Raw genomic sequence first — 20,996 nt, forward strand, 5'->3', positions numbered from 1 at the left:
ATCTGCAATGTATTGAGGTCCTAGGCCATTGAATGATTTATATACTAGTAATAATACTTTAAAATCAATCCTATAAGTAACTGGCAGCCAGTGTAATGACCTGAGTACTGGTGTGATATGATCATATTTTCTGGTTCTGCTAAGAATCCTGGCTGCAGCGTTCTGTATGAGCTGCAAATGTCTTATGGTCTTTTTGGGAAGGCCAGTGAGGAGTCCATTACAATAATCCACCCTGCTGGTGATGAAAGCATGCACTAGTTTTTCTAAGTCTTGACTGGAAACAAAGCATCTAATTCTTGCAATATTTTTCAGATGATAGTATGCTGATTTAGTTATTGCTTTGACATGACTATTGAAACTAAGGTCTGACTCTAAAGACACACCAAGATTCTTGACCTGATTTTTAGTTGTTTGACCTTTAGAGTGAAGGTATGCGTTCACCTTGAGAACTTCATCTTTGTTTCCAAACACAATGATTTCAGTTTTGTCTTTGTTTAACTGTAGAAAGTTTTGGCACATCCAGCTGTTGACTTCATCAATGCATTGAAGCAGAGAGTCAATGGGGCTGTAATCATTAGGCGATAGGGCTAAGTAGAGCTGTGTGTCGTCTGCATAGCTGTGGTAAGAGATTTGGTTCTTTCTCATTATTTGGCTCATTGGGAGCATGTACAGGTTGAACAGGAGTGGCGCAAGAATTTAGCCTTGAGGGACTCCGCATGTCATGGGCGTCCACTCAGACTTATGGTCTCCTATACTCACATAATAACCTCTCCCATCTAAGTATGACCTGAACCATTTTAGAACTGTCCCAGAAAACCCCACCCAGTTTTCCAGCCTGTCAAGAAGTATGTTATGATCGACAGTGTCAAATGCAGCACTGAGGTCGAGTAGAACCAGCACTGATAATTTGCCTGAATCTGTATTTAAGCGAATATCGTTTATTATCTTTATGAGCGCTGTCTCTGTGCTGTGGTGCGGCCGGAAACCAGATTGAAAATTATCAAAGTATCCATTTGAGTTTAAGAATTTGTTCAGCTGGTTGAAGACAACTTTTTCAATGATTTTGCCTGTGAAAGGAAGATTTGAGATCGGTCTATAGTTGCTTAATATAGTCTTATCCAGATTGCTCTTTTTCAGGAGGGGTTTGACAACAGCAGTTTTAAGGGAGTTTGGAAAACTTCCATAGAAAAGTGAGGCATTTACCACTTCTAGGAGATCTGCTTCTAAACAGTCTAACACACTTTTAAAAAAAGATGTGGGAAGTGTGTCAAGGGCGCAGGTTGATGTTTTAAGGTGCTGAATGGTTTCTTTCAGAATTTTGCCATCAATTTCTTCAAAATCAGACATAGTAACTACTTTCTCAGGTTGTAGTCTGATCTGTCTGACCCCAGTGCAACTCAAGGATGTGCTGATCACCTTTCTAATATTATTGATTTTCTCAGAGAAAAAGGTAGCAAACTCACTACACTTGCTGTCGGAGAGCATTTCACTGGGAATCTGGCTTGGGGGATTTGTTAGTCTGTCGACAGTAGCGAAGAGATTTCGAGTATTATTTAGGTTTCTGTTTATGATATTGGAGAAGAAAGTCTGTCTAGCTTTGCCTAGTTCCATATTGAAAGCACGAATGGTGTCTCTATAGATGTTATAGTGGATTACAAGTTTTGTCTTTCGCCACATGCGCTCTGATTTTCTGCATTGTCTTTTCATAATTTGCACTGCTGTTGAGTTTCTCCAAGGTGCTTTTTGTTTACCATTCTTCCTGACTTTCACAGGAGCAATATCATCAATTACATTTTTAACCTTCGAGTTAAAAGAATCAAGGAGAAAATCAACCGAGTCAGCAGATATGCTCGGTCTTAGGGATATGGCCTTCATAAATAGTACACTAGTGTTCTCATTTAGGCATCTCTTCTTGACAGACACAGATCTAACTTCAATGGCAGGAGAGATCAATAAATCAAAGAAAATACAGTAATGATCAGAGAGTGCGACATCCTTAATATCATTCAATGAAATGTTTAGACCCTTACTGATAAGTAAATCTAGAGTGTGTCCACGATTGTGTGTGGGCCCATGTACATGTTGAATCAGATCAAAAGTTTTTAAAACAGTATTGATTTCTTTTGCCATATTATTTTCTGCATTATCTATGTGAATGTTAAAATCTCCAGCAATAGTGAAACTGTCAAACTCTGAGGAAATTATTGATAACAGTTCTGTAAAGTCTTCAGCAAAGGCTGAAGAGTATTTTGGAGGCCTGTAAATAGTGATAAGTAAAATCCGTGGAGCACCTTTTAACACAATACCCAGATATTCGAAAGACGGGTAATTACCAAATGATATTTGCTTACATTGATAGACATCTTTAAAAAGAGCAGCTACACCCCCACCTCTCCTTCCAGCTCTGGAGACACTCATAAAGGTAAAGTTCGGAGGAGATGTTTCATTGAGGATTGTTGCACTGCAGCTGGCTTCTAGCCAAGTTTCATTTAGAAATATAAAGTCCAGGTTGTATGTGCTTATAAAGTCATTGACTAGAAGTGATTTATTTTTAAGTGAGCGGATGTTTAAAAGTGCTAACTTAACAGTCTTGCTTTTTGTGTCCACAATCTTAGTTTGTCGTGTGATAGGCACCAGATTAGATGGGTTTGCTGTACGGCTTTTAAAGGCCTTAGACTTTCTAACATGTGAATGAACAGATGATACAGGAACACCGGGTTCCCGCTTGTTCTGTAAACATTTGAGAAAGTTACTGTTATCACAGCGGGGACCCGGCACAAATCACTTGGAGCTGGTATCGGTTGATTTTGTAACACCTCGAGCAGACGGTGGAAGTTGTGGGCCCTGGCGTTGTGGAAGGGGCCTTAATGCTCGAGGAGGAGGAAGAGGGGGAGGGGGGAGAGGGCGAGCTGCGCTCATAGACTTTGGTGGTAGTGATGTTTTTCTGGTTGATATCTGGGGGCTTCCAGCGAATTGGGTTCCAGCATACACTAGTTTTTCCATTTTCTCTGAGAAACACATCAATGGGGATGTAGGAGATAGTGATAGCGGTGAGAGTGGCTGTGGTGTTAATGGAGGCTGTAATATGCTGTCTTGGCTTTCCTGGTCGTGTTTGGGTGCTGAATCTGTTGTTACTGGTGGCTGAAATGTACTGTCCTTGCTTCCCTGGTCATTCTTGGGTGCTGAATCTGTTGTTATTGGAGGCTGTAATATGCTGTCCTGGCTTCCCTGGTCATTCTTGGGTGCTGAATCTGTTGTTATTCGAGGCTGTAATATGCTGTCCTTGGGAGCTGAATCTTGTGACATTTCTAATATGTCACAGTCTGACTCTGGTGAGCTCAGTGGGCAGGGCTCAGCTGAAGTTGTGTCCGTGAGCAGAAGTTGTTTTGGCTGCATGGTGTTATCATTGTCTTTGTGAGATGTGTCAGCCGCATGTCCATTCAAGTCCTGAAGTGAAGTCCTGTGGTCATTCAAACTGTGTCCAGGTGAGTGTGTGCCATTCTGGTTGATTGGATTGGCAGAAGGATGATGAAGGGAGAAAAGGATATTGTCCTTTAGCACTCTTGAACCCAGTTTGTTTGGAAGATGGCCATTTTGTTGAAACAGTGGCCTCTGATTCCAGAAAAGGTTAAAGTTGTCTATGAAGTTCACTCCTTTTATATTACAGGTTTTTTGCAGCCATGAATTTAGCCCAAGCAACCGTGAGAACCTGTTACTTCCTCTAGCTGGAAGTGGTCCACTGATGAATGTTTGTACTTTCAGTCTTTTAAGTGTTTCAAAAAGTTCATTGAAATCCTTCTTAAGCTGTTCTGACTGCTCTTTATGGATATCATTCTTCCCCACATGTATGATGAGTCGATTTGCTGTCTTATGTTTCATCAAAATGTTTTGAATTTCTCTGTTTACGTCAGAGGTTGTTGCTTGTGGAAGGCAGCATGTAGTTGAATCTTTCAAGCTGATATCTCTGATCGTAGAGTCCCCAACTATCAATGTTTTGACCTCAGCTGCGCTCTGAGCTGAGTGCCGCTGTCTGCTTGACCTTGAGCGCCTGTTGGTATCAGAGTGATATATATAAAAGACTACTGTAACGACTGAGACAATCAGACACATAACTATGTGTTACATTTAATAAATAAGCTTCAAAGCCCACTCTTAGGAATGAAACACCCCCCTTCACTGCTACTCCAAGTATACATATACATTTAATGAGGTGCTCTAAAGCTGATGGTTCTTTTCATAGTTAAATGGAACTTTTCCATAGTTCCATTTCCTGTACATAGTAGTATTCACTATTTTACCTATGCATGTATGTATGTTTGTTTAGTTTAGTTATGTTTGTGATTTAGTTAATAAAACTTGTGCACAATGTGTATTTGGTTCTGATTCTCTGCTTGCAACAAAGATTATTTCAAGTTCAAGTTCAAGACCTTTATTTGTCCCCGAGGGGCGATTAGTTTTGCTGCAGTAGCAAAGTTAACATACAGTATGACAACAAAGCAGCAACATCATTGAAAATAAAATACAAGATCAGACAAATGGATAAATGAATACCACAAACATTTAAAGTTTAAGTTCAGTATACCATACATGCAGACATCACCTCCTTTTTACAGAGTTAAGCAGAGAGATAGCAGAGGGTACAAAGGAGACTTTATATCTATTTGTTTTGGCGGATGGCTGACTAAAGAGGGAACCACAAGGCAGCACAGTCAATTCTGCATGCAGGGGGTGAGAACTATCAGACATGATGGATTCAGCTTTTTACGATCTTGATCTAGTTACATGCTCTAAGCGCTGTACATGCTAAGAAATAATTATTTTTCTGTGGCCATGAAAGATACACTTTTCTTAGAATAAAAGAATAATCAAAAGAGTTTGTTGGATGAACTGATTAATTGATTGTAATATTAATTTAGCTGCATCAAGTTAATCCAATTAACTGACCCAAATATTCATAATAAATAAATCATAACAAGTTGTGAGTTATTTTTAATATTTCCCCTTTGAGCTAACTCGTTACACTACCAACCTCTAGTGCTAGTAGGTTATGTTATATGGTTACATGGCTAGTATGTTACTATGGTGATTAGTTAGTTAGTTAGTTAGATTAGACCTGGTTAGTTATGGGGAAAAGACATGAGTTTGTTTTGAGTAATGAGGTGGCACATAGTAAAATATGCTAAAAAATGCTTAGCTAGTATCACAGTGTGCGTGTGTGTGTGTGTGTGTGTGTGTGTGTGTGTGTGTGTGTGTGTGTGTGTGTGTGTGTGTGTGTGTGTGTGTGTGTGTGTGTGTGTGTGTGTGTGTGTGTCTGTGTGTGTGTGTGTGTGTCACTCAGAAAGACAGTGCGCTAGCGCCCTCTATTGGTCAGCCACCACAGGTTTTCATTCCGAATTTCTACTTTCATTGCTCTTCACTGTCAATGCATCATTTGCCACTTGCACAATATGAGTTAATGCCCTCAGAATCAGAACATCTATGTCCGCTTGTGTATCAATTTCCTCGTGGTAGTTCTTCACAGGGAAGACGTGGCTCACTGGGATACCTGTAATCTCCGAGCACTCCTCCAACTGGAGAAAAACAAACATGCTGTCAGCTGAGATGTGAACCTGCGCATTAATGCCAAACTATTATTTCACGAGTTCACACTTACAAATAAGTTAGATAGATTAAATGGTATGCATATTTGGCGTGCTGTCCGGGGAGAGGGCTCCGAGCTCGGATATTGGGCCCGAACCCAGAGTACTAATCCTCCCGAACTTTGTTAATAAAACATCATTTAGGGAAAATGGAAACTTTTAAACCAGACAGGGCATTTTTGACATAATATAAATGCAATTACCTTCTTTTTTATCTTCTTGCTAGTGTAGATCTTCCTTATGTCATTTTTCACCAGTGGACACGCTTCATCCACCCTTGTCATGATGACCACCTGAGGGATTTCTGTTGAATGTGACCATGAATACAAATGTTTATTCATTGTGTGATACAGTTGATGTCATGACATATGATTTGATGTACACTCACCTAAAGGATTATTAGGAACACCTGTTCAATTTCTCATTAATGCAATTATCTAATCAATCAATCACAATGTAGTTGCTTCAATGCATTTAGGGGTGTGGTCCTGGTCAAGACAATCTCCTGAACTCCAAACTGAATGTCAGAATGGGAAAGAAAGGTGATTTACAGTTTTTTACGATTGCTATGACAGATTTTTCAATACTTTAAACAATTTTCCAAACCTCTTAACACAGCTCTACATCCGTCTGTGTAAGCTATACTATTAAAACATTTCTTGTTGCTTTAACACAAAATGAATACAATTAACACAACTCTAAAATGCTTGAACTTCTTTTACACACAAGCTCAAACAAGAACAAAACAATGGATTTTTACTGCCAAATTTACCAATGCTTTAACACTGTATGTCAGAACAGATAACACCATGTTCTAAACCTAACCTTACAGTAAAGTCAAGGTAAACAGCTGCTTATATTGTGAAGTGAAACACAAATATATCCCCTATATTTTATTCTATTCTTACTGAGAAACAGCTGATTGAATTATGCAAATAATTAGAATATGATTTTTTTTTTTTATTATTATTATTCTGGTGCTTTTTCTGTTCATGTATTTTGTATTTTCACATTATTCCATTCCTAGTGAGAAACAGCTGATTGAAGTTATGCAAATATGGGACAATGTGGCATTCCACCATTCCATTCTTGTCACAGCCTGGTTTGACGCCCATCAGAGGATGATGTCTATTTTCCTTGCCCCTTATTTCCCTTTCCTCAACCCCCATTGAGGAGTTTTCTCAGCCTGGAGATGAAAGGTTTTTGACCATAGTCCACAGGACCAAATGTCCCTCCTGTATGCAAAAGATGCTGCATACCAAGACATCACAGCTGAACACTGCCAGGGGTGGATAAGACATGTTACTATAAAAGATTCTTCCCAAGATGCCTTGCCAGGGAAGATATCAGGTGTGATGTGGATGAGAACATGTGGACAAATGCAGAAGACCGGGCAGATTAGAAGATGGCCTTTTCTGTTTGTATATTTTGTATTTTCACATACAGTAATACTGTAAATGGCAGCTATATTGCATATTTTTGTTATCTTGCAGAAATGTCCTGTTGCAAATAAAGCCGTTACTGCCGCAATTCTGTCTCTGTCTTCTTTTTTTCCTCAAACCATACATTCTATAAAGCTACTCTGGGTCATTTATTTTGTTGTATTGAATTTCTGCTGCAAAAAAAAAAAAAAAAAATGCATGCATTTACATTACAAACAAAACAAAAATATAGAGACTTCCCAAAAAAATTCAAATCTGCAGTGCAAAACACAATCTATGATCAATACAATATGCTGTCTATTGTATAAGGGCAGACCCTTATACAGACACATAAAATAATGCAGTTTCTGTAATTTCAGCTGATGATAGTGTTTTTTTGTCATTGTGTTATGATTGACTAAATGTTCCTGTTGGAAGAGAACATATGTTAGTGTTTTGAATAATTATTTGATTTTGAAACATGTTTGCAGTGTTTTGTTAGACATTGTGTATTGTGTTAGTGTATTATTGTATTTTGAAAATTAGTTTTGGAGTTTAGTTTACAATGTGTGATTTTGAGCATGAAATTAACCGTTTTGCCATTTGTGTGTTTTAGGTGTGTTGGTGCGTTAAGAGTTTAGGAAATTTGTTAAAAGTATTGAAAAAATTGTCATAGCGATTGTAAAAAAACTATAAGCAATTTTGAGCTTGGCATGGTTGTTGGTGCCAGACGGGCCGGTCTGAGTATTTCACAATCTGCTCAGTTACTGGGATTTTCACGCACAACCATTTCTAGGGTTTACAAAGAATGGTGTGAAAAGGGAAAAACATCCAGTATGCGGCAGTCCTGTGGGCGAAAATGCCTTGTTGATGCTAGAGGTCAGAGGAGAATGGGCCGACTGATTCAAGCTGATAGAAGAGCAACTTTGACTGAAATAACCACTCATTACAACCGAGGTATGCAGCAAAGCATTTGTGAAGCCACAACACGCACAACCTTGAGACGGATGGGCTACAACAGCAGAAGACCCCACCGGGTACCACTCATCTCCACTACAAATAGGAAAAAGAGGCTACAATTTGCACGAGCTCACCAAAATTGGACAGTTGAAGACTGGAAAAATGTTGCCTGGTCTGATGAGTCTCGATTTCTGTTGAGACATTCAGATGGTAGAGTCAGAATTTGGCGTAAACAGATTGAGAACATGGATCCATCATGCCTTGTTACCACTGTGCAGGCTGGTGGTGGTGGTGTAATGGTGTGGGGGATGTTTTCTTGGCACACTTTAGGCCCCTTAGTGCCAATTGGGCATCGTTTAAATGCCACGGCCTACCTGAGCATTGTTTCTGACCATGTCCATCCCTTTATGACCACCATGTACCCATCCTCTGATGGCTACTTCCAGCAGGATAATGCACCATGTCACAAAGCTCGAATCATTTCAAATTGGTTTCTTGAACATGACAATGACTTTACTGTACAAAAATGGCCCCCACAGTCACCAGATCTCAACCCAATAGAGCATCTTTGGGATGTGGTGGAACGGGAGCTTCGTGCCCTGGATGTGCATCCCACAAATCTCCATCAACTGCAAGATGCTATCCTATCAATATGGGCCAACATTTCTAAAGAATGCTTTCAGCACCTTGTTGAATCAATGCCACGTAGAATTAAGGCAGTTCTGAAGGCGAAAGGGGGTCAAACACAGTATTAGTATGGTGTTCCTAATAATCCTTTAGGTGAGTGTATAAGTATTATACTAATATGACAATAGCTAGATTAGTTTATCATTAAAACATGCTTTTATACTTTGTAACAAAGCATATCCAGACAGTGACTGAAGTGATTATGAATTTTGGGACAATGTCATTAAGTCGCATGAATGAGATTTTTGACTTTGCTATGATAAAGATAATGAAGATCTCTGATATGTTCTTGCTTTTATACTCACCTAGTTCATTGGCCTTATTCTTAATATATTTAATCTTCTTAGTGACTTTATTATCATAACTATTAACTCTCAGTGAAATCTTGTCAGCTGGCAGCACATAGACCAGGCAGTATGTCTGGTCCTGAAGGCTTGGATTACTTCTGTAGCCCTCATCTTGAGGAGAAATAGGAGAATCTGGATTGAACTGAAAAAAAGGGATGCATGAGAGAGACTATTAGCCTGGCTCCGCCCTCCTACGTACTTCCGCTCAATTTCATTTTCCTTCAGTACTACGTCTGGGACTGCTGTATATTCTTAGGTTTCCAGAAACCAATTTTTTGGGAGGACCAATCAGCGAACAGAGGGAGTGGCTGAGAACGATGACGTTGATGTAGTGCGTCAGTTTGAGATGGAGTAATGGCAGCGGAGAAAGATGTGAGAAAAGCTATTCGGTCCGTTGTTGCAAAACTGCCGAATATACAGAAGTTAAAGCCGGAGCAAGAACAATGTTTGCTAAGTTTTGTTGGTGGCCATGATGTTGTGGCCCTCCTCCCCACGGGGTTCGGGAAAAGTTTGATTTTCCAGCTCACTCAGCACTAGAAGTGCCAGAATTCCATAACTACTAGTTCAACTGCCACAAGCGGTCATTTTGATCGCTATTCAAAACTCTATCTTTAATGATAAATCCCCAATTGAGAGATTAATGCATTTATTGTATTAGGATGTCTTTTAAAAACAAAACAACACCAAACTGTACATTTAAACAAGTTCTACCAGAAAGACTCGGGAGATAAAATGATATAACAAGAGTAAATTTATTTATAGCTCAGCAAGCATAGTCTTTGGCGTAGGCCCCGTCCTTAGCAAGCAATGCGAGGGTAACGGAATCTGCAAATCCCGCCTGAAGATGAAGGCAGGGGCGCAGCCGACCCCCTGGAGGTAAAGGAAGGGACCATCCTGGTGGTGGTGGGGAGGATGGAGGGAAAGGACCATCTTGGAGGTGGTTGGGGAGGATGGAGGTAATTGGCGCCGTCAGTATCTGCGAACTCAGACGGATGTAAGTACCATTCTTTTATACTGAGAGTGTTAACACGTGATTGGTTAGAAGTGAGTTAATTCATGACGCGCTGATTGAGTCTTCCCGGCAGAACTTAACGCTAAGCTTACATTTTAATTATAATTTATAAATAAATAATATTCGTAGATGCCCTGAACAAAATGACGGAGATGTTTTCATGTTTCCACTGTTCGATCGCGCCCGCGCCCGCCGACACACACACCATATTCCAGCATTGCAGCCTGTTCATTATAGCCATAATAAAATATAATAATAAAATAGTCAACCTAACATATAAAAATTCCACTGCTCTGTTTCTAAGTAGGCTACAATTCGTACCATTTTATGCGTGTGAAGAGGATGATTTTTTCCGTCGATATTGGAACGTGAGTGAAGTTCAAAGCCTATATAATAAAGAATAGTTTAGCATCCAAATACATCGCAAATGTTGAAACATTTTGATTCTAATTAGAGAGTTACGTGAGCCCAACGCCGCTTACTTTCACTTTCGCGTATAAAGCATTTCATTTTGGCTTTAGTTATTTTTTCATTCTTGTTCTGTTCTGAATATCATTACATTTAAATGATTTGTTGTTGAATATGTTTACTGTATTTTTTACCACATTTTTATTGTTGCGTATTGGTATAATAATACCGCGAAATTCAGTGCGGTCAATATGACCGTTTATGGCCGAAATAGGTAAATATGTTCATTTGTTTAGTTTTTTTGCCTTATGTGTAATTTACATAGGTAATTTATATGAAAAACATTTTAAATGAAAATACAGACACTTTTAGGAAAAGTCAGGTACCAGCAGGATTGTATTTATTTTTTCAACAAAATTATTGCAGATATAAAATTCAAAACGGTCAAAATGACCGCCATGGCAGTTCTAGTGGTGAATGAGTTAGCTAAGGGGAACGATAGGGATGCAAAGCCGATAGTTGTTGTCGTCTCCCCTCTTGTTGCACTAATGGAGGACCAAGTGAAGGAGGCAGAAAAGTTGTTTCCGTATCGCGCAGTAGCCTGGTGATCACTGTACAGCATTTGCGGCAGATCCGAAACGACCGCAGCGGCGTATTGTTAATGATTAGACCCAGCTTCGACAGTTGACTGAATACATCACTGTCCTTATACGTTTTGAATTTGTAAATAGGCTTGTTTGAGATGCGCCTCGCCTCGCCTGAAATGTAGGCGAGAGTAGGCGGCTGCAGTGAGGGGAGGAGTGAAAAAAGCGCAGGCAAGCCGGACAGTTCTCTCTCACAGTGGATCTGACAGCTGTGAGATCAAAGATGGATATCGCGGGATTCGCGGGATTCACGCTCGTGCACAGTGTTGCTAATAAACTGGATGGAATTTAAGTTCTGTTGCTTTTATATGAAAATAAATATAATGAACAAGACACCCAAAGTAGCCTACTTATTTAATTCCATTCCAAATACATGTTTATCAGTCTTTTTTTCTTTAATACAGACATGTTTTTTATTTTATTTATTTTTTATAAAAAATACATTGCATAATCCATAGAGATCGCACTGTTAGATAGTTTGGGAATATTCACATATACATAAAACATGATATCAGAGTTTTAAAATCAAACATTTTAAAAGAGAACAATACATCACGGTTGTTTAAACCAATGAACATTAAGCTGTGTCGTCAGCAAGTCGTTTCCCATCATGCTTTTGATCAGCGCAGTCGGTGGAGAGCAACTGCGCTCGACTGCAGAATCCGACAGGTGCGCCTTGCGCTCGCGAGAGATTTTTGACATACGTCAGCATGACATCAGAGCAAGGCGGACCGCACTCGGACACATTTCTAACCGGCATGCATCTCGCGCTGATCACCGGTGATCGATTCTGCGCAGATTTTGCTCATCTCAAACAAGCCTAATGTTTCCGGCCGGTTTCGGCGCATGACATACGTCACGACCACACGTTAGCGATTGGCTATGGCAGATCCTGAGTGACTCTGGGCAGATCCAATAGTTTTGAACTTTAACAGAGAACCCGCCTACAAGGAAGTAAACGTTTCTCAATGGAGAGATTCCAGACTCTCTGTACAAATGAAATGTACAAGAGTCTGGTAGAACCAGGCTAAGAGACTTTGCGACTATGGAGGATTGTTGAAAAACATTTGAAAAATCAATTCACATGTACAAGAGTAAATGTAAAGGAATAGGTCTCACTTTGTATCTTTCCTTTATGCAGCCCTCCATGGCTTTGACAACGTCATCTTCATGTACGCCACCCTCAGACTCCAAGCCCATGGTGTCAGTTAAGACAAAAGGCAGAACAGATTGTCCATGTCTTATGTAATAGGTTTTGTACTGTAAGATAAAAAGCATAACATTGACCAGCCCATAGAACAATGTAAAAATGCATTTGAACCGGTTTTCTGTCCTTGGCAAAGAAAAAAATTCAAAGCTTGTTTAAATTCTAGCAACACGTGGTATATCTGATGTTAACAGTGTAAATGTGTCATCACAGTCTGTAAAAAGGGTCCATTGTGTAAAGCTGTGGTAAGATAAATCTGAGAGCATGAATTCTTTTTTTTTTTTTTTTTTACAATTTAATAAGGAAGATTGAAAAACATATTTATATAATATATTTAATGCTGATGGGTCACCAGTCTTATAAGGCTTTTAAACTTGAGTATATTTTGTATTAAAATGCATATCATTTTGTAAACCACTTATTTTTAATGAATGGAATGACTTATACTGTACATGTTCATAAAAATGTTCATACTTACTAATTTTGTGAAGGTTCTGCAGCTGATGTCAGATGTTTTGTTAACAAGGGCTTCATTTGTGATTCTTTTTTGGAAAACACTGTTAACTGAGTTGATGAAGCTGGACTTTCCTGATCCGACTCTCCCAATTACCAAGATCCTCACATGCTTGATATTTGGAGCGTTCAGCTTGAATTCTCTTAGACTTTTCTCCAATTGCTCTTCCTCTCTGTTCAGAAACAAAGTAGTAATGGTAAACAACAAGGGTGCCTTAAACATTCCAATTCATGAATTTGAAATGAGGTGACAAAAAGGATGAAGAATTGTAATTCAACTTTCATTTTAAGAAAGTAGACACTGTAATATGTAATAAAACTGAAAGAAAATAATAACTGCTTTCTAATAATCAATGTTTGAAATGCTGCAGAGAGTAAATCATTTTTCTATTATATTTGACTATTTTTAATAAATTTAGGGTGGGCAAATGTTTCTACAAAAGTTTGTGTTTCTACACAAACTATTTAATGTGTATAAACATTTATAATTTTCCCTTTAATGTTGATAGATATTTTTCACTTACCCCCAGGGTGTTTTCCTCCATGGTTCGTTATATTCTGTGAAATGAATGTGATTCATATGTCAATAAGGGTGTGCAGGGCATTACTATTACAGTTTTTCTCGATTGTTTACACACATTTTCTGAAAGCATGCCTCATATTCTCAGAACTCTACACACAAATCAAAAAACACACACACAATGGGCAAAACCCCTTAATTCTCCTGCAACATTAAACTTTACATTCAAAACAATGTTATTTCTTCTCAAAATGGTATTTTGTTTTCAAATGACACGCACAAACCATAATATGAATAGACATTTATAAGAACCAGTTGAACACTGATGTGCTCAATGTAAAACACTATGATGAATGGAAAACACTTCTTCTCCATTCATCATAATGACTTAGGCCTTTTTTTGGTTCAGTGTTATTACACTTACTACAGACAGTACATACATAAGTGTGTTGTAAAATATTTGAGAATATTGTTTTTATACTCAGAACACACAAATACACGGTAACAAATATATTTTATTTTTCCCACAAAAACATTGTACACAGTGTAGATCCCAACCAACACAAAGTTGTACATACAGTGGTCTACATACAAAACAACAGAAGAATTTACTGTATACAGTTACAGTAAAAAAAAAAAAAAATTCCAATGTTGCCATCCATTGCTCCATTGAAGAGCTGACCTGTTGCTCTTTTATGCTAAAGCTCTGATTGCTAATTGTAAAACTGTGTGACGGGTGTTTGCCCATGTGATGAGTCAGTGTGCATATTTGAATGGCAGTGTGTTCCTTGAGAAAACAAGAGATTTTCTGCATGAAAATTGTGCCAAAAGCAGAGAATTGTCTGTAGTGTTTTGAAAAAGGTGTGTTTTAGAACTGCAGTTTGAGTGTACAGCAGGAGTTGTGCTTGTAGTTTAGTAGAATTGGTTCAGGGGGTTGGTGAATGAGTTACATGTTGTGGTCATTGTGTCTCAAGTACCAGTATTTGTGTGTGAACAATTGAGAAAAACTGTAAATGCAGGGGACAGGGGGACACAAACTAACGTGGGGCTAGTTGTAACACATGGTTTAAAAATGTCCACACATACTAGTATGACGAATTTGCACTTACTAGTTGCCATATCAACACTATAGAAAAAATTTGCAAAATTTACACATCTTTGGAAGATATTGCTGAACATTTAACCATAGCAAATGTAAATATCTTACTGAAGTTCATTTTTCATCTCAGTTTAGCGTTTATTTAAAATGAGACAAATCTGCTATTATTCTAATCTCCAATCTGTTATTTAGCAGTTTAGTTCTTTAATGCTTAGCTAACTAGCAGAAGACACTATAGCCAGGTTTAAATGCCAGATGCACTGGCTGGGCATGTGTTTTAACTCGCCCACCATTACAGTTTTTGCCCATTGCTTACACACCAAAACTAAATGCTTAGACCAAAGCCTCAATACCTAAACTTCTTGTGGCATACCTTAAACACAGTGTGACCATAGCTTAAGCACATTGTCAACTTTGCACTTTGTTTGCAATTGTGTAACACACTTATTGCGAAACACTACACACGTCTTATTACATTAGACACTTTGTTCAAAAAACGAAATCACCTGTTATCATTGGGAAAACACTCTGTTCAAAATGCAAAACTCATCTGGCAATTGTAGGCACTTATACACACCTGAAAACACTTGCACAGAAAACAGAACACCAATCGGTCTGAGCCTTAGCACTACAAATAGGACATTCCGACTGGAGAACAGGTTTCTACTCCGACTTAAGTTTCCGACTTCAAGTTTCTACTCCAGACTGTACCTATATATATATTACAGTATTACTGTACTAACTGTACAGTACAAAAATGGGTAGTGCTGTGAAGTATATGTAAAGGAATACCATTGTAATGTTACAGTACTGTGTACAGTTTGAAAGTACAGTATGTGAAAAAGAACCTAACCAATGACATCTTGTGGTGGCATTTTCTACAGAATGGTTGGACGAGGTCTTGTGGCCAGATCCGAACAGAAGGCGGGATCAAAGTTGCAGTGACAGTTCAACAAATCTGACTCATGTGTCAAAACAGGGAATAGTGTTTATAGTTTAACTTGAGGGAAATGGGTGTGCTTTTTGATAAATGGCATTATGCTTTTGAAATTTTAGTTCAAAAACCTGGTTATAGTGTTTAAGCAATCGAGAAAAACTGTAACAAATGCCATTGCTTTATATGAAAAGTTAATATTCTATTTTTTTATAATATTGTATTTTATTGACAAAATATTTTAGTTTGTCATATATATATATATATATATATGTATATTGTGTATATATATAGTGTATATATATAGTGTGTGTATGTATGTATGTATGTATATATATATATACTGTATATATATAGCCTATATTATATATATAGCCTATATTATATATATATAGCCTATATTATATATATAGCCTATATTATATATTATATATATAAATAATATTATATATATATATATATATATATAATTATATATATATAATTATATATATATAATATAATATAATATAATATATAATATATATATATATATATATATATATATATATATAAATAATGAACTGCTCCGAGACACGAAGGTTGAAGATCCAAATGCAGTTTATTAAAGTAAATCAAAATCGTTATCAGAATCAAGACAAAGGTCATACACAGGCAGGCAATCCAAAGAAACAGACAAATCCAGAGGGTGAGGCAGGAACGGGAAAACCAGGACACTGCAGAGATCAAACCAGGAACAATGACAACAAAGGAAACACTCAGAAGTGCAGTGGAATAACGTACAAGACTTCGCAGGGAATGATGAGGTGAACCAGGCTTATATGGGGTGAACTAAACAATATAATGACACACAAGTGAATGTGATAATCAGGGATGATGAGTCCAGGCAGTGAATTATGGGAAATGTAGTTGTGAGTGAATAACGATAGTCTGATGTAGAGTGCCCTCAGGTGGCTCTCAAGGGCAATCCAGCTGATGACCATTACAATATATATATATATATATAGGCTATATTACAGTTTTTCTGAATTGCTAAAACACATTTCTTGAAACCATTACTCACTTTCTCAAAACCTTAAACACAAAACCAAATTTTCAAACCACATTCACAGAACCTCTGACTCTTCTGGCAAAATCAAACAGTTGCCTCAAAACCATTTCATCTGTGCTCAAAATCAAACAGTGCTCTCAGATCACACACACAGCGAGTCAAAATGATAAACACTACAGATCATTCATTAGACACTACATCAGAAAATGGAGAACACAGAATCCAAAGCATGCAGTTACAGAAAAAAAAGTATATTGTAACAAAGTAAACAAATTTTGCAATTACGTAAAAAAAATATAGTAATGACAACTTACAGTAGTAAGGTGAATAAATTGTATACTGTATTCACTGCAAGTATAGTATTGTACTGAATATTGAATAGTAGGCCTTATTGCATGTTTGTATATTCACCACTTGCATACTGTGAAGATACAGTAACCCAACTGCAAAAGCCAAAAAGGTTACAGTAAAAAACTCTAAATGAAAAGCATGTTACAGTAAAGTACACTCAGAAGAGTTGTGCAACTGCAAAATCAAGGTCAGTGAGAGAGATTTTATTCTGCTTCAGCATCATGTCTTCATGTTTGGTCCGGCCGGTGGAGTTTCTCCAAATCTCAGACAATGTCGTCTCTGCAGGCAAAGGGGAAAACCCTAAAGCAGATCCAGCCTTGACAACATTCTCCACATCTTGCTCTTCCTCATCCTCTTCCTTCTCTCCCTCTTACAGTATATTGTTTCCATCCATTGTTGGTATCAACATTCAGTGCAACATTTTGAGTAAATGTTGGGACTCTGAACTGACTTGTATTATGCACAGTTGGTTTGGTCACATTAGAAATAAGTGTGAACAATTTTGAGTCGTTGTGTGTAAACGATGACCACTGTGTTGCAGTTGTGCTTAACTTTCGCCTACCTGTGTTCAGCATTTTGAAACATAAGTGCATCACAGTGCAAAATGTGTTTTAGTGAGTGAGAATGTGTTTAGAGTTTTGAAAAAAAAGTGAATGAGATTTGCAAACAGTGTTTTACAGTTTTTCTGAATTGCTAAAACACATTTCTTGAAACCATTACTCACTTTCTCAAAACCTTAAACACAAAACCAAATTTTCAAACCACATTCACAGAACCTCTGACTCTTCTGGTAAAATCAAACAGTTGCCTCAAAACCATTTCATCTGTGCTCAAAATCAAACAATGCTTTCAGATCACACACACAGCGAGTCAAAATTATAAACACTACAGATCATTCATTAGACACTACATCAGAAAATGGAGAACACAGAATCCAAAGCATGCAGTTACAGAAAAAAAAGTATATTGTAACAAAGTAAACAAATTTTGCAATTACGTAAAAAAATATAGTAATGACAACTTACAGTAGTAAGGTGAATAAATTGTATACTGTATTCACTGCAAGTATAGTATTGTACTGAATATTGAATAGTGGGCCTTATCGCATGTTTGTATATTCACCACTTGCATACTGTGAAAATACAGTAACCTAACTGCAAAAGCCAAAAAGGTTACAGTAAAAAACTCTAAATGAAAAGCATGTTACAGTAAAGTGCACTCAGAAGAGTTGTGCAACTGCAAAATCAAGGTCAGTGAGAGAGATTTTATTCTGCTTCAGCATCAGGTCTTCATGTTGGTCCGGCCAGTGGAGTTTCTCCAAATCTCAGACAATGTCGTCTCTGCAGGCAAAGGGGAAAACCCTAAAGCCAGATCCAGCCTTGACAATATTCTCCACATTGCTCTTCCTCATCCTCATCCTCTTCCTGCTTGTTCACCTCCTCTTACTCATCCTCTTCCTTCTCTCCCTCTTATATTTCCATCCATTGTTGGTATCAACATTCAGTGCAACATTTTGAGTAAATGTTGGGAATTTGATAGAACTATAAAATAACAACCTAATGCAAAGCATTCTGGGAACCAGAAATCTTCATCAACCTTTTTCTGTTTTTCTCCTTCAGATTTTGGTTCCCAGAATGCTTTGCATGAGGCTGTTATTTTAGTTTTATTCTGTAAAGATAAAGACTTGTTAATGTTCATTCAACTTTGAACAAACTGTTGCCAGTAAATAACATCAATTTAAATCTACAAAAAAAAAAAAAATACAAAATCAATTTAAATCTACAGTAAGTTACTGGCAAGCAGCTGCCAGTAATACTGTAATTTCTACAGATTTTTTTTTACAGTGTATGGTTACACTGTGTTTAAGGTATGCCACAAGAAGTTTAGGTATTGAGGCTTTGGTCTAAGCATTCGGTTTTAGTGTGTAAGCAATGGGCAAAAACTGTAATGTGGGAACCTAAACATTGTAGAGAGATGGAGAAACGTAGCCACTAGGGGGCAGTTTAACAAATAACCGGAACAATGACAAAGCAGAATGAAGTGAACGTCATTAACGCGAATGAATATTACATCCTCGTGTATGCTATACAAAAATATTAAATAATAGCGACACAAACGTTTAATGTCACAATTGGTTAATGCATTAAGCACAATGGGTAAGTTATTCTATCCAACTTTTTCCTACGACCCAGGACGCAGCCATAGATAGCCTATGCGTCATTTAACAGCCCATTCGGAAACTGCCCAAACTGACGGGTAAGAATGATGTCGTTGCGCAACCTTTTGATTTGTTTTTGTCTTTTTAAGTGAAAGTTCCCCAAACCGAAGAAAATTCTGCATTTAATAAAAATGCTTGAAATATTCCCTATACTTCCTTTAATATTAGCACAGTTGTAGGTGTCTGTGTTGCATGCAACACACAACAAGCCTGTGGATGTGCGTGGATATGCCCTAAAGAACATACAAAACACAAAGGCAACAATACACAAAGAAAACATACATCAGAAAAGAAATGTGTAGGCTATTTGAATTAGATGTGCAATGTCATGCTGCTCAGCCTGAATAGGAGTGTTTTAAGATAATGCAATCATAAATAAATACTGAATCAATTAAGCAACAAAATCTCACCTTCTGTTTCTGTTTCTGTTGTTGGTGATGATGATGATGATCCTCCCATGTTTTTATCTTCCTGTTATTCCCTTGTATTCTCTTTAAATACCAAGTCTGTATGATAAAGACAATTCGACAGAGGCAGGATGGAATAGAACTGCTCTGACTGTGTTCTTCTGTTCCTCTGTATAGCCTATCATCAGAGGGCGTATTTATATGGAGATAGAATAGGGTGACCAGATGAAATTTGCTGAATCACTGAATCACTGGGGGGTGTTTGGTAAAAATAAATAATTGTGTATATGATTTGTTTTGTGTAACCCGACATCAGACATTAGACCTAAGTATTTTTTTGCACACAGTGCCGCAAACCAATCAATCACTTTACGACTGGCTGCCTGCACATTCACTGTCCTCATGGCTGCTGCAGCCTGCAACTTGTGCTCGCTTATCAATATAGGCTAGGTCTACTATATATATTCGCGCCTACTATATCTTTGTAGAACTTAAAAGCAAGAAAAAAAGATGAGCCAATGAGCAGCCGGCGGGGGCTGGTTGCAGGACGACTCAACCTCCATGGACAATTTTTAATGTTTTATCAGACAATAACTAGGCTACTTAAGATTTTGCTTTAGTATAATTTTCGGGACAATTAGGGCCGGATTCGGGATTCGGTACATCGAACATTAGGACAACGAATTTTTTTCGGGACGTCTGGTCACGCTAGGATAGAATTGTTGCTTTATTCCAAATAAATAGATTAAGATTCACAAACAAATGTAAAGATATTTACAAAAAAAATATATATAAAAAAATATATATAGCCTAAATGTGTCCGTTATCTGAAGTAGGCTATTTTGTGTGTGTGTGTTGTGTGCAAATCTGATTTTATTTATTTGTGAATTTTATCGTTTTTTGTAAACTCTTTACATTTATGTGTGCCTTAATCTATTATTTGGGAATTTATCTCTACATTTGTTTGTGAATCTCAATCTATTTATTTGGAATAATGCAACAATACTAGGCTATACTAACCCCATATATTTATCACTTCAGGCCTGTAAACTTTCATTTACACTTTTAAACACACACAACTCAAAAAGTGTTGTCTAAGTACATGATGCATACATTTAATGTCCAATTTACAGGGCACCCAATGAGGATTGTTAAAAGTGGCAACTGAGCAAAAGGTAAGTTTTTTGTAAAAATAGAAGATAACCTGCAAATAAATATTGAGTAATATTTATCTTTCTTTCTTCATGCAGGATGAGCAACAAATCAATTGCTAATATAACGTTAGTGATCTAAGTTAAATATGATTGGTAATAGTAGCCTAGGGAAGGCTAATCTGTGTTTAGATGTGATGGGAAATTGTTGACTCATTGTAGGGTGTGTGAACCAATTTGGGTAAAAATGTTCTGATCTTATCAACATATATGAAGCTATTGTAGGTTTGTAGGTGATTTGATTATAACATTGGCTGCTTCACAAGTCATGTTTTTGGTGTCATTCCAAAGCACTATATACAGCCAGGGGTCCCGCTACTGGGGGAAAAAGTGAGAGTGAGTACAGGCGGCCCAGAGCTATTGGGGG

At 37.6% G+C, this 20,996-nt stretch overlaps 1 protein-coding gene across 1 annotated transcript; it reads right to left on the reverse strand.

Moving 5' to 3' along the window:
* Positions 1-4,450: 4,450 nt before the first annotated feature.
* Positions 4,451-19,568, reverse strand: LOC311286877 (interferon-induced protein 44-like). Its single transcript, XM_084403324.1, has 7 exons — positions 19,422-19,568; positions 13,363-13,396; positions 12,804-13,011; positions 12,238-12,378; positions 9,013-9,196; positions 5,843-5,943; positions 4,451-5,570 (listed from the first exon to the last, which is right to left on the reverse strand). The coding sequence occupies exons 1-7, from the start codon at positions 19,468-19,470 to the stop codon at positions 5,385-5,387; spliced, it is 903 nt and encodes a 300-aa protein (XP_084259450.1). The 5' UTR covers positions 19,471-19,568; the 3' UTR covers positions 4,451-5,384.
* Positions 19,569-20,996: the final 1,428 nt, after the last annotated feature.

This window comes from Rutilus rutilus, assembly GCF_951802725.1.
Source record: "Rutilus rutilus genome assembly, chromosome: 2".
Taxonomy (NCBI): domain Eukaryota; kingdom Metazoa; phylum Chordata; class Actinopteri; order Cypriniformes; family Leuciscidae; genus Rutilus; species Rutilus rutilus.